Source organism: Eucalyptus grandis, chromosome 6 (assembly GCF_016545825.1).
Source record: "Eucalyptus grandis isolate ANBG69807.140 chromosome 6, ASM1654582v1, whole genome shotgun sequence".
Taxonomy (NCBI): domain Eukaryota; kingdom Viridiplantae; phylum Streptophyta; class Magnoliopsida; order Myrtales; family Myrtaceae; genus Eucalyptus; species Eucalyptus grandis.
Window position 1 is genome coordinate 8,977,227 of NC_052617.1, and position 14,457 is coordinate 8,991,683.

At 39.5% G+C, this 14,457-nt stretch overlaps 2 protein-coding genes and 1 long non-coding RNA gene across 3 annotated transcripts; all 3 read right to left on the minus strand.

The window, feature by feature from the left end:
• Positions 1-2,199: 2,199 nt before the first annotated feature.
• Positions 2,200-2,714, minus strand: LOC104432095 (glycine-rich protein 5-like). The gene is made up of 2 exons (XM_039314297.1): positions 2,403-2,714; positions 2,200-2,322 (listed from the first exon to the last, which is right to left on the minus strand). The coding sequence occupies exons 1-2, from the start codon at positions 2,712-2,714 to the stop codon at positions 2,200-2,202; spliced, it is 435 nt and encodes a 144-aa protein (XP_039170231.1).
• Positions 2,715-5,790: 3,076 nt separating this feature from the next.
• On the minus strand, positions 5,791-10,330 carry LOC104448214. The gene is made up of 8 exons (XR_726200.3): positions 9,940-10,330; positions 9,521-9,600; positions 8,076-8,483; positions 7,901-7,990; positions 7,653-7,817; positions 7,319-7,530; positions 6,162-6,260; positions 5,791-5,923 (listed from the first exon to the last, which is right to left on the minus strand). It is a non-coding gene; the product is annotated as an uncharacterized LOC104448214 (long non-coding RNA).
• A 347-nt stretch (positions 10,331-10,677) lies between these two features.
• LOC120294290 (glycine-rich protein 5-like) lies at positions 10,678-11,103 on the minus strand. Its single transcript, XM_039314298.1, has one exon. It carries the CDS (start codon positions 11,101-11,103, stop codon positions 10,678-10,680), a length of 426 nt encoding a protein of 141 aa, XP_039170232.1.
• Positions 11,104-14,457: the final 3,354 nt, after the last annotated feature.

A 14,457-nucleotide genomic window follows, 5' to 3' on the forward strand; every position in this document is an offset into this window, starting at 1 on the left:
ACATGGATTGACTTGCCTAATTTCTCTTTTGTAGGAGGAGTTATGCTTGCATAAATGAGTAGCTTCATATAATAGCTGTGGAAATAAGACTACCATTAGACCCACGTTTGTTGATAATTCTTTGTCTTATGATTTTATTTATGATAATTAACCATATGGATCCTTAATTTTTCGTTTAGTCAAAAGGTTCATGTATTTATTTATTACCAATGCTTAATTTTTAATATAAATTATGAGGATTACGCTATTTTATCGCATATTAATATAAAATTCAAAGTCGTATAGGATATCGGAGATTGCAAAACAGGTTTTAGTGGAAACAAAGTTGACCCTGAAATCGAATAAGAAAAACATGGTGGGTTGGGTACAGGATCCAATACAAACAAAGTCGGGTATAAAGGTCTAGAAAAGGGAAATTGGTTATAACATGGTCGGGTATAGGATCTAGATCTAAACTTTACCCATCCTAGACACGATCACCCCTAGTGGTGGGTGGTGGTTTGTCATTTATTTCGTGTCTTGGTACTTTAAAGATAGTTATAATATGTCTTTAGTTCATGTTCTCGATGCATACTTTACAATTTACATGGCGTAGCATTTACTTTAATTGGAGAAATTAATAAACCATGATCCGTAATGTCATAATTCTTCATATACTTATTAAATTGCAAGATTACCACTGAGGATTTATGATGAATTTCACATTTATGATGGAGGAAAACTCATATGCTATAATGAAGAAACAATTTGATAATTCTCTTCAGAAAGTGACGTGACGTGATAAGATACAATGCAAGATAAGAGCACGATATTAACTTGACTCACAACAAACACTCTTCAGAAAGTGACATGACATGATAAGATACAATGCAAGATAAGAGCACGATATTAACTTGACTTGCAACAAACATGTTTCATTGGTACAATAATTGCTCTATGTATAAAAAAGAGTACGGTCACATGGACTTAAATATTTCTTAATACAATAGATATAGGCAATAATTTTCACACAAAAAAGGTGCATTTTATTGATTTGATGTGAGAATTTTTTATTTTGAAGTTAAGTTAAAATGATCACAAATTTGCTCGAAGCGTTCGATAAACTATTTGGCATTTGGAATATTCCCATGAAATTCGACACGCTTGATTTGAAACGTAAAATCAGTAACTAAAACTAATCAATCGTGATTCCTTTTTTCTTTTTAACAATTAAAAGTAGACTTAGCTGAAACTGCCAAACCCCGTGGAATATTCTCATTCCGCGCCTGTAACTTATGCTCATGAGATCTACGGACCCATATACCGCTCACGTGACCGCTTGCTGATGTCACTTACGACCTCATCTCAGGCCTACTATGATGTCATCCTGACGTGATCGTTCCACTAGTAGTTTCTTTTTTTTTTTTTTTTGGTTCGAATCATTCCTCTAGGTTCAGAAGCGATCAATGTCGCTCAAATCCCAAGATAATTATTAGTCTTTAGTACGTAAATTTTACATGGAATTCAGTGACTATTTCCATCAAAACTCAGTTTCATTTTACTTTTTTTAATAATGAGAAAACCGAAACTTAGAGCCACAAAATGTCTCAATAGTTGTATCGATCGGATTATACCACAACAAACTATAGTTTCTTGCTCTTGTATGTACAATGCATGATAAATTGCGCCTTATGATGCCAAAACGAGACGAGGGATGCTCGACCTTCGCTTGATAATCTCCTCGAGATGTATGAACGAACACCCACCAGCAAGGTCACGATTACGAACTCCACCAGTGCATGCGACCCACGAGGAGTTGGCGTAGCATGCAGCAAACGGAGAGGATGGAACTCGTGATGCGACGAGACATGTCCGAGCCCGTTGCTTTTACATCCTCACCTCGCGGGGCTATGTTTTACTTTCCTAACAAAAAGTGAAGAAGAAAGATACTAGATATATCCGCCAACTGAGAGAGAGAGAGAGAGAGAGAGAGAGAGAGAGAGAGAGAGAGAGAGAGATGGAGAGATGCATAGACGAAACATGCCACTACTACGAAATGCATGTCTTGTACATTAATCTGCTGGAAAAAGCTTATTTAAACACGAAAACCAAACTTTAGGTGCAAAAGAGACCAAGGCACACTTCTCTCTGGCCGCACTTGCCTTAACATTTCAAGCGCTTCTAAAGTAAGATTTCAAGACACGTCCTTAAATTTGGTTCTCACTCTTCAAGGGTATCCACCACCACCACCGTACCCTCCACCAGCACCAGCACCAGCCCCTCCACCAAACCCTCCTCCCGCTCCATCTCTGCCACCAAGCATGCCACCGCCGTCTCCTCCAGCTCCACCACCCATCCCGCCGCCAGCACCAGCCCCACCACCATATCCACCACCGGCTCCCCCACCCATAACCACCACCTACTTCTCCACTGCCGCCACCTCCATAACCTCCGCCGAAACCTCCCCCTGGACTGCCACCGCCTCCATAACCTCCGCCATCACCTCCCCCTAGACCGCCACCATCTCCAAGTCCACCACCAGCATCAGCTCCCCCGCCAGCACCAGCACCATCTCTGCCACCTCCACCACCCAGGCCGCCACCGTATCCAGGACGGGGGAAGAAGTTTTTCTCCTCCTCAAAGGACCCCTTCTCGCCCAAAAGCACCCTAGAGTAGGCAGAGGAGCAAACTAGAGCACCGAGATGCCCAAGAAGAAGCAACTTGGAAGCGATCATCTTCAATTTGAAGCTGTGTAATCATATTCTTTGAGAGATCTCTTGATTTGTTTGGTGAGAAGTAGAGGGACGAGAGAGGGGTTTATATAGGAGCGAGCATGAGTCTAAAGATTGAGGAGGGTTCTTAAATTTGGCCCATCTACTCATCTGAAAACCACGTTGAGGCACTTAAATGCCCACTCCAACTGTGCCTTTGGAAAGCAAGAAAAGAAGAGGCCTTCATCTTGCGTTCATGTGCCCGCTAGCTTCTGACAGTGAAGACTCAGCTCAATTTGCATGGACTTGTGCTTCCACGTTGCATTGATTCGAGCTGTGTTCATCTGCATCTTTAGGGTTTTCACCTCGCTCCGCCTACTTTATTTCAAGGCAGCGAGATAAAGAAAATTATGAACAACGTTACTTATTTTTTTCGTACCAGAACTTATCTAAGGGAGTAAATTTCTTGAGTCCGACATTTACCTATCTAAAGTTTGCTTGTCTTTTCTATATCAAAAAATTGCACAAATTCCTATAACAACCGAAGTTCAAGGCCCTTTGAGAATTCAAAAAATACGTTTTAGATAGTGTCTATTTCTCAATCAAAAGTGGTGTAGAATAAATTTAGTGTACAGTTTTTTCATGTCAAATGTACACTAAAATTAAATCATATAACTCACAGATTTGGCATAGTTCAACTGACATTAAGAAATTTCTGATTTAAAAACTTCTGATTACTCATTTCGAATCTCATCAATTGCATGCAAACTACTTTAAGTTGAGAGTCACGTTACACAAAGTAAAGATCTCGATTTAACTTGTTCATGGGTTTACAAAGTATTTCATGAATCTTCAAGGAGCTATGTGCCCACTACCCTTAACCCACAATTAAAGGTAAACAGTAAATCACACGCAATTCCCTATTGGTGACATAATAAAATTGCTAGCTACAAGCAAAACAAAACTGTTCAATTGAGGTCTTCGGTGCAAGTTTATTGCTTTCGTGACACCCTTTATTTTGAACGCAAATGTGTCAGCTTGTAGGCCTCGCCCGTCGTTTAACTAAGGGGATGAGTAGGTGGCATTTTTATACCACGAACTACTGCGTTTTAGTTGTTCTAAGGATCGAGCATCATTGTCCTAAGCTAGAATTATTGAGATGTCTTTTAAACCTTCCAAGAATTACAGAGAATCCCGCGTGAGTTCATGAATAGAAAGCATAAAATAAAAAAAAAAAAGCCGTTCGTGAATAATTTCTTCAGTATTGACAAGTTTGCGAAACATTGTTAGACAGCAAAAAATATTTTCTGATATAAATATTTAATAAACCCTAGTACAATAAAATATTCCGCTAGCTTGGTAGCTGGTTCGCCAGACATGAAGATTGTAAAGAGTTTATAAAAGTGACAAATTGAAAATAGTAAATATGATTTTAGGTTTCATTTGTTTCATGAAAAACAAATGATTTAAGAAATATTTTCTTAAAAATGATAAGTTATATCGCTTGAAAGAACTAGCCAATGGAAAATCTTTTCATTATCAATAGCAATTTATGTTCAAACATTTTCATGAATAATAAATATATTTTTCATTCATTCGTTAAAAAATATAAGTGATCATTTTTAGGAATAAATTTAAATTATTTATTTCTCGTGAAATAAATAAAGTCCTTAAATTTTAGAGGTCATATTTGGCTTCATAAGCCAAGCAACCTAATACGAGGGCTCAATCAGACATTGCAAGCATAGGATAAAGGCAAAATGTGGTAGCGTTTCCTGCAGATTCACGTCTAAAATCCATTAATTATTGGATAAATCAGGGACAAATAAATTAGATTACCACTATTTGCAGACCCAAAACGTGTCCATCAATTGTTTTAGCTCCACAAATTGCAATTTTCCTTTCTGTTTAAAGTAATATATATATCGCTTTGAAAGTGAAAGAAATATGGCCTTACCATTATCTTTCTCTTCAATTGGAAACGTCTTTCTAATTTAAGGACTGACAAAGACGGAGCACTGTATTCTACCACCCCCATTACTACAGGGCTGCAAATAGAAGCTAGTGGAGATATGATCATATTAATTAATGTTCGTGCACAACTAAAACTATACAAGTAAACAAAGTGTACATTATTAAAAAAATACCAAAAACAAATGTATCGCGAATTTTAGGATAACCGAGTCTCCCCCTAGACGTAGGAGGCGTATTGGTTGATTTTGGATGCACACGGTCTCCGTGCGCACCTACGACCCCGCTCCCGCGTCTGGATGGACCTAGAAGCGCAACGACAGTGACGGCTCCCCTCTAGTCGTCGCACTCGGCGCTGCTCTACGGGGTCTCCCCCACGCGGCTCTCCTTCTCGTCCGACCCTCTCCACCTGACATGGCGCCATGCGAGCCCCCTCCGCATGGCGGGTCAACCCAGTCGTCAGCAGTTGCCTTGTCATCGCGGGTGGTTTCTGCGACTTCGAGGACGACTCCTGTCCGTCGAGGTCTACAACACGCGGGCCTACACGTGGAGCGCATATAACTCCATGCCCGCCCCACTAAGGGACTCCTCTGCATCCTCGTGGCTCTCCGTCGGCCAGAGGATGTACATCATGAAGACTCTGACTGGCATGACGCACGCGTTTGATCCGGACATGGGGGCGTGGCTCAACCCGTACGAGCTGCGTTCAGACCGCGACGTTTTCTACTCCGTCACCAAGTTCGCTGGCAACCGCCTCATCATGGTAGGGTCCTGGACAATTTGGAGGACGTGAAGGGCGTGAAAGTGTGGGGATCAATGGTGGTCGGGGCGGACGAGTTCGAAGAAATCTGCACCATGCCGAAAGGGCTAGTGAAGGAATTGCAAGACAAGAATTACTACGTTTCGTCCATCGACATGTGCTCGAGTAAAGATTTTCTGTACATGTACAGCTACTCGCCCAATCTCGTGTACAGGTATAGAAAATCTTTACTCGAGCACATGCCGATAGACGAAACGTAATAATTCTCATTTTACAATTCCTTCACCAGCCTCTCCGGCATGGCATAGATCTCTTCGAGCTCGTCCGCCCCGACCACCATCGATCCCCACAGTTCACACCCTTCACGTCCTCCAAATTGCCCAGGACCCCACCACGACGAGGCAGTCACCGGCAAAGCTGATGACGGAGTAGAAAATGTTGCCGTCCGGACGCAGTTTGTATGGCCCAAGCCACGCTTGCTGTACTCATCCAAACAGAGCACCTGAAAAGTTTGAGTTTCAGCATACTTGGGCATGATGGGGTAAGTGAACTCAAGAACAGATAATGGGGAGTCCATGACACTTCGGCACTAAATATTCCTGGTAAAATAACACATTCGCAGCCTCAAGGACAATGGTACGCCTCCACAATAAAGATGCAACATTTTCAGATAGTAATTTTATCATGGAAGTGCAATTTATTATGAAATTATGTATATCTCTTTCAACAGTCAAACATACCATAAGAAGATTCCCAATGTTCTCCTCTGAGTTGGTCCATGGTTGAACTGCCAATGGTCTCTTTATATCTCTTTCAAGATATCAAAATCAGCTCCTTTACTACAAAATGACAGCATGAAGCAAATTCAAGTGCAAGGAAATATAAACCAGATCCTCACTTCTAAACGTTTCAGTAGAAACAAATCCCTCATTCTGTAGGCCAGTTCAGTTTACTTGTCTTATCCTATAAATAAGTCACAGAAATTCATAGCAAAATACATCACATATGATGTTAGATTATGTAAAGGATACCATTGTAGAAACATTCTAGAAATACGATTTAGATTAATTGGAGAAAACTCTACCTGATACAGGCCTGAATTGAAAAATTGCTGGGAGCAGATAGGAAGTTTTCAACTTAGCATAGCAATGTTCTGCGGGAGTACCCGATACATTTTCTTCAGAGCAAATATCTAGGGTTATTTTAAGAGAGCTTATGATAAGTATTTATATTTCTTTCCCTCCAAATTTTTGCTTTCCCGCTAAAAGAAAATAATTATTGTGAACTTAGAATTATAAGAACATTTTTAAAAACACCATATGACAATATTTACACGTTTTTTAAGGTTTTAAGAAAGGAGTAAAGCAAAAAGGGGAGAGAATGTCACCCCAAACACACCTAAGATTTACATAACACAGAATGCCCCCAAAAGTCATTTATCTGACCCACAGAACGAAGTGAGAACTAAGTTAAAGCAAAGCTTACTTTGACATAAATTGGTAGATGACTAATGTAGGTATACCAAGAATGTGTCAAAATGGGTGCACTAAATTATGTGACATGAATTAAATTGGTGATGACAGGAGTAGATTCAAATCACAAGATGGTGACTTATTCATACATCCAATGTTAACATCATTTAGTATGATGGTAATTGTATAACTTTAGTATATCTAGAATTATTCTTGACAACAATGGAACACCAGTAAATTTTCTAGAAAGGATCGGGCGCTATTTCCTTTCTACTGAATTTAAGGTACACGATAAAAACAGAGCATAGGAATTTAAAAGCTTGTCTTAGCTACCATAGAATCCTAGTTAAAACAACAATATCACACAATCAATGAATCAATGGAATGAAATTGGTTTTAACAATAATCGCTATAAAAAAAGGTACCTCTGAACAACTCAAGGTTCTGCATAGTGGCATGATCGAGATTGCAACCCCTTGCTTGCAGCGGCCAATTCCATCAGCTCCAGCTATTCATCCTCCATAAGCTCCATGGATTCCTTGGCAATTCTGCTAGCAGTGGCCTTCTCCACTGCAGCTTTTCGTCTCTCTGCTTCTTTTTCTCGACGAAGCTCTTCTTTTTGTCTCTTTTTCTCTGCCTTCCAAACAAAAAACCAGAGAAGTTGGTAAAGAAAAGAGAAAAGAAGAAATGCTGCTTACCAATCAAATAAAGCAAAAGAAACTAACTAGTGAAAATACAATATCAAGCTCAAATACTTACCTTAATAGATTCTTTCTGTAAATACTTCTCCCGTCGCTCTGATTCTCGCCTTTTCTCAAGTAGCAATCTCTCCTCCTCTCTATGCTGTTCACGCATCAACCATTCTTCTTCCTTCCTTCTTTCACAATCAAATCTTTCCATCTCTTTCCTCAATTGTTCCTCAGCCTGCAATAGAAAAATACAGGATATCAATACATGCCAAAGTTTTCTCCACAAAGCTCACATATCCTTAAGTGATAAATGAAAACCTTTCTCCTCAAAATATTTTCTTTCTCTAGTGCTTTGCGAATTCACTTTTCATTAGCTTCAACTTCCCTAGCGATCTGGACTTCTTCAATCTGCAACAAAATGACATTTTTGGTCACCCTAAAGCTATATCAAAAAGTGATGACAATACTCTGCTCTCAGAAGCATCAGAATTACCTTGCGTTTTCTCTTGACATGCAGGTCAGAAGTATCATGCAAAATTGTCCTGTCAAGCAGGGTAGAAGAATCTTCTTGACCAATAAATGGATGGCTTCCTTGGTGAGCATCCATTTGAATGTTAACAAAAGACTCTCTCGGCTGAAGGGAATGATCATCTCTCAGAGGGGATAAAACACTGTTTCGCTCTCTATCTTCTTGCAAGACACGGCATACTCGCAATCGGTGACCTCAAACACCATCAACACTAGGCAGCTTCTCACTTCCATGAATAGATGACACTCTGGTAGTTGGCCCATCCATCGGGACATCAAGATAGTGAGTTTGGGCAATCCGTCCAGGGGTATGGTTTCTTGTGGGCTGGTCATGCAGCAACTGATACTCATGGTGGAGAAGTCTTGAAGCAGCCTGGATAATCACACATAACACAAATATTGGCAATCCACATATGACTTCCAAAATTGAATGTTAACAAGCGACACTATCATCAGAATTTTATTAGCTTCTTCTAAGAGCTGTAAAAGTTCTTAAAATTAAAAAAGACAATTCCAGTTTTCATACAGAAAGACAAGAAGAACAAACTTGTAAAAGTATCGAGAAAGGACATGTAGTGTGTAAGTATATAGGCAACTACCTACATCAACCTCTCAAAAGAAAATTGGCATGAAAAGGTAAGTTTGAATTGAGAATTACATCCCCTCCAATTTTCAACAAAGTATTAGTACCAAACAGTTCTTGATAATTGCACTAAAAGGGACTGAAACTATTCAATATTTTTTCCAAGTAGAACACTCATGTTATCATAAAAATATTTGTGACGACATTTCACAAACATATTCTTAATTCACAAGCACGAAGAAGTATGATCCTTGTAAACTTCCATTAACCCATGCAAGTGTAATCACAACAGGATATTTGCAATAGTTAACCACAAAACAAGGGGAAAAAAAACATCAGGCAGAGCAGCAGGCAATACAAAATACACAGTAAAAGCCAGCCAAGAGCACTAGGACTCATTTTATAGAGATATTGATGCATAAGTACCTTTCCTCTAAGTAAAGTATGCACCTGTCTCAGCTAGCCTAGATTCATTTCATGGAACTAACATTTATCATAATGAGTACCTTAGAGTCTTAATGGATTATAGCCCTATAACAGTCAGCACAACTCTTCAAAAAGATTGAAACCTTTCGAAGATGACTACATCAAGGAAATAGCAGCAAATAACAAATTAAACGTCACACAATCTCCATATGACAAGTAATGACCAACAGACTAGAAGGGTTCCTCTTTCTGTACAAAATTGCATATGTGTGGCTTTTCTTTTGCAGCCGTTTTGTACAGGGGCAGTACCCCCTTGGTACCTTCTTAATGGAATTTTCTTTATTGTTCAAACAACAACAACAACAACAAAGACATCTCAACAGGGAGAAGAAGCCACTGACTTTATTTGACATGGCATCCCGTCGAACATACACTTTGCCATCATAAGGATTCACGGGTCCTTTCTCCTCCTCATCTGCAACTACACAGATAAGTCAGATAAGCGATGGAGTAAACATGAAATAAGAACTAAGAAGAGGAAGAACTCAGATAGATAGATGTGGCTGTCCAAATAAAATACCCAAAAGTTTGCACTCATATCCCGTTCTATCCATGGAAGTGCCAGTACTTACTATAATGATCTTGATCCATTTAGCACTTGCTATATTACCCAAGCAAAAAAAGCATATGACTTCTCAGAAGAACCATAAAGAGTGGTGTTTTTACATGAAAAGACAAGATTCTCAAGATCAAACAGCTGATCTTTACTAACCCATTACAAATAACGTAGGGCACCTTCACATTATACATGAGATCTTACCAGTACACCACAGTAAAACAGGAGCTCCTCTCTCCACATCAGTAAGCAATAATACTGTCAGAACAGACACGGACGAAGGCGGAGATCGCGAGAGGGAGGCGGAGGGGCGTCGGCGTCGGCGTCGGCGTCAGGGGCGAAGGCGGAGGCGGAGGAGCGTCGGCAGCGTCGGTGTCAGGGTGGGGGAGATGGAAGCAACCAGCGGAGGGGGAAGAGCATATGGAAGCACACCTGCGATTTTTGTTCTCCCCGCAACGGAACGGAGAACGGGGAGAGAGAGGACGAGTCAACACGGTCTGCAGGGTCTGCAGAGCAGAGAGAGCGTCAGTGTGCAGAGCGGTGGACCAGGTCTACAGGATAGAGAGCAGAGGAGGGCGCCGAGCAAATTTTGAATTTCTGACCTCATTTACAAGTGGAGCCACGTGTCGACTTCTGAATGGTTTTACTCTTCGCCTACGTGGAGTGTAAAACTCACCTAATATTTTCTCGAGAGAGATGCATAGATGAAACATGCCATTACTACGAAATACATGTCTTGTACATTAATCTGCTGGAAAAAGCTTATTGAAACATGAAAACCAAACTTTAGATGCAAAAGAGACCAAGGCACACTTCTCTCTGGCCGCACTTGCCTTAAATTTGGTTCTCACTCTTCAAGGGTATCCACCACCACCACCACCACCATACCCTCCACCAGCACCAGCACCAGCTCCTCCACCAAACCCTCCTCCCGCTCCAGCTCTACCACCAAGCATGCCACCGCCGCCTCCTCCAGCTCCACCACCTATCCCACCGCCAGCACCAGCCCCACCACCATATCCACCACCGGCTCCCCCACCCATAACCACCACCTATTTCTCCACTGCCGCCACCTCCATAACCTCCGCCGTCACCTCCCCCTGGACTGCCACCACCTCCATAACCTCCCCCATCACCTCCCCCTCGACCGCCACCACCTCCAAGTCCACCACCAGCATCAACTCCCCCGCCAGCACCAGCACCGTCACTGCCACCTCCACCACCCAGGCCGGCACCGTATCCAGGACGGGGGAAGAAGTTTTTCTCCTCCTCAAAGGACCCCTTCTGGCCCAAAAGCACCCTAGAGTAGGCAGAGGAGCAAACTAGAGCACCGAGATGCCCAAGAAGAAGCAACTTGGAAGCGATCATCTTCAATGTGAAGCTGCGTATTCATATTCTTTGAGAGATCTTTTGTTTCGTTTGGTGAGAAGTAGAGGGACGAGAGAGGGGTTTATATAGGAGCGAGCATAAGTCTAAAGATTGAGGAGGGTTCTTAAATTTGGCCCATCTACTCATCTGAAAACCACGTTGAGGCACTTAAATGCCCACTCCAACTGTGTGCCTTTGGAAAGCAAGAAAAGAAGAGGCCTTCATCTTGCGTTCATGTGCCCGCTAGCTTCTGACAGTGAAGACTACAGCTCAATTTGAATGGACTTGTGCTTCCACGTTGCATTGATTCGAGCTGTGTTCATCTGCATCTTTAGGGTTTTCACCTCGCTCTGCCTACTTTATTTCAAGGCAGCGAGATAAAGAAAATTATGAACAACGTTACTTAATTTTTTCGTACCAGAACTTATCTAAGGGAGTAAATCTCTTGAGTCCGACATTTACCTACCTAAAGTTTGCTTGTCTTTTCTATATCAAAAAATTGCACAAATTCCTATAACAACCAAAGTTCAAGGCCCTTTGAGAATTCAAAAAACACGTTTTAGATAGTGTCTATTTCTCAATCAAAAGTGGTGTAGAATAAATTTAGTGTACAGTTTTTTCATGTCAAATGTACACTAAAATTAAATCATATAACTCATAGATTTGGCATAGTTCAACTGGTATTAAAAAATTTATGATTTAAAAACTTCTGATCACTCATTTCGAATCTCATCAATTGCGTACAAACTATTTTAGGTGAAAGTCACGTTACACAAGGTAAAGATCTCGATTTAACTTGTTCATGGGATTTACAAAGTATTTCATGAATCTTCAAGGAGCTATGTGCCCATTACCCTTAACCCACAATTAAAGGTAAACAGTAAACCACACGCAATTCCCCTCTTGATGACATAATAAAATTGCTAGCTACAAGCAAAACAAAACTGTTCAATTGAGTTCTTCGGTGCAAGTTTATTGCTTTCGTGACACCCTTTATTTTGAACGCAATTGTGTCAGCTTGTAGGCCTGTACGCGCCCGTCGTTTAACTAAGGGGATGAGTAGGTGGCATTTTTATACCACGAACTACTGCGTTTTACTTGTTCTAAGGATCAAACATCATTGTCCTAAGCTAGAATTTATTGAGATGTCCTTTAAACTTTCCAAGAATTACAGAGAATCCCGCGTAAGTTTTTTTTTGGTAAGAGAGAATCCCGCGTGAGTTCATGAATAGAAAGCATAAAAAAAAAAAAAAAGCCGTTCATGAATAATTTCTTCAGTATTGGCAAGTTCACGAAAGATTGTTAAACGACAAAAATATTGTCTGTTATAAAGATTTAATAAACCCCGGTACAATGACTTATCCCGCTAGCTTGGTAGATGGTTCGCTAGACATGAAGATTATAACGAGTTTATAAAAGTGACAAATTGAAAATAATAAATATTATAAGTTACATCGCTTGAAAGAACTAGCCAATGGAAAATCTTTTCATTATCAATAGCAATTTATGTCCAAACATTTTCATGAATGATAAATATATTTTCATTCATTCATTAAAAAATATAAGTGATCACTTTTAGGAAAAAGTTAAATTATTTATTTTCGTAAAATAAATAAAGTCCTTAAATTTTTAGAGGTCATATTTGGCTTCATAAGCCAAGCAACCTAATACGAGGGCTCAATCAAACATTGCAAGCATAGGATATAGGCCAAATGTAGTAGCGTTTCCTGCATATTCACGTTAAATTCCACTAATTATTGGATTAATCAGGGAGAAATAAATCAGATACCACTATTTGCAGACCCAAAACGTGTCCATCAATTGTTTTAGCTCCACAAATTGCAATTTTCCTTCTTCTTTTTTATCTGTTTAAAGTTATATATATCGCTTTGAAAGTGAAAGAAATATGGCCTTACCATCATCTTTTTCTTCAATTGGGAACATCTTTCTAATTTAAGGACTGATAGAGACGGAGCTCTGTATTCTACCACCCCCATTACTACAGGCCTGCAAATAGAAGCTAGTAGAGATATGATCATATTAATTAATGTTCTTGCACAACTAAAAGTAGACAAGTAAACATAGTGTACATTATTAAAAAAAATACCAAAAACAAATGTATCGTGAACTTTAGGATAACCAAGTCTCCCCCTAGACGTATAAGTAGGACTGTAGGAGGCGTATTGGTTGATTTTGGATGCACTTGCTTTGCGAGAAATGATGATTTGGGATAATTTTTTTCATAAATTGATTATTTTGCCACTTAGAAAAGTCATTTGATAGAAATTTTTTTAATTATCAACAAAAATTTATGCCGATATTCAAATTTATAAATAATACAAACGATTAATTTTTAAAAAAAAAAAATATTTTCTAAATCATTGATTTTTTTTTTTTCGAGAAATAAAGATATCTTTTCGAGGCTTTTAACAGGGTAACACTAATTGGATTTAAAGATGGCGAAAATGAAGTTGGAGTGGAAAAAACAGAAAATGTGAAGCAAAATTTTTTACAGAGAGTGAATGAAAATTTTCCTTTTTGTGAACTGCGAGAAGCTTTCTAGCAGAGTGAGTACTGTTTGTCCTTTCAACCATGAAAACAGGCCAGAAATAATGACAATAATTTTCCTCCTCCTCGCGTCTAGTCCCATGCACCAGACTTGTTCCGAAAATTCATAAAAAGCTTGCAATGTCTATATAATCTTATTGTACTCCATTTTAGTTCTTTTGATAAACTTATTTTGGGTATCATTTGATTCGAGAGTTCAAAACAAAAAGTATGTTTCGTATTTGCTATTATAGTCTGGCAGTAGTTGCACATAATTTATCGTATTAAATTGAGACAAATTCTATGAATTTAAAATTTACTAATACATTCAGGAAATTGCTAATAAAATGATAAAACTCATTAACGTGTTTGATATCATACCACTATCTACAAGAAACTTCTACGTGATTTCAATTCAGAGATTTGTACTTCGTTAAATTGATACATTATTGTAGACGGTTCAACAAGGGCAAGGGAAAATTTTCAACTCTTAGGTGAACTGCCCTATTAAATTACAGTGAATGAAAAGGATCGATGCTTCTCTCTAATTAAGATCCCTTAACTAGACATTCCAGAAAATTTACGTTTACCATCTAAATGATATATTAAACAATCCCATGAATTAAGGGGGGTAAAAACACGAAAGGTATAGATAGTATGTCTGCACATATGTCCAATCGTTTTTCATCTGGACGACAGCTTATCCAGAAAAACCTGTTCTCTTATCGAAAACGTCTCGCTTTGAACATTCTCCATGAAGGCTTTTCAGCCAGGGTCTGGGGAAAATAAAGATGGCTTGCCATCGAA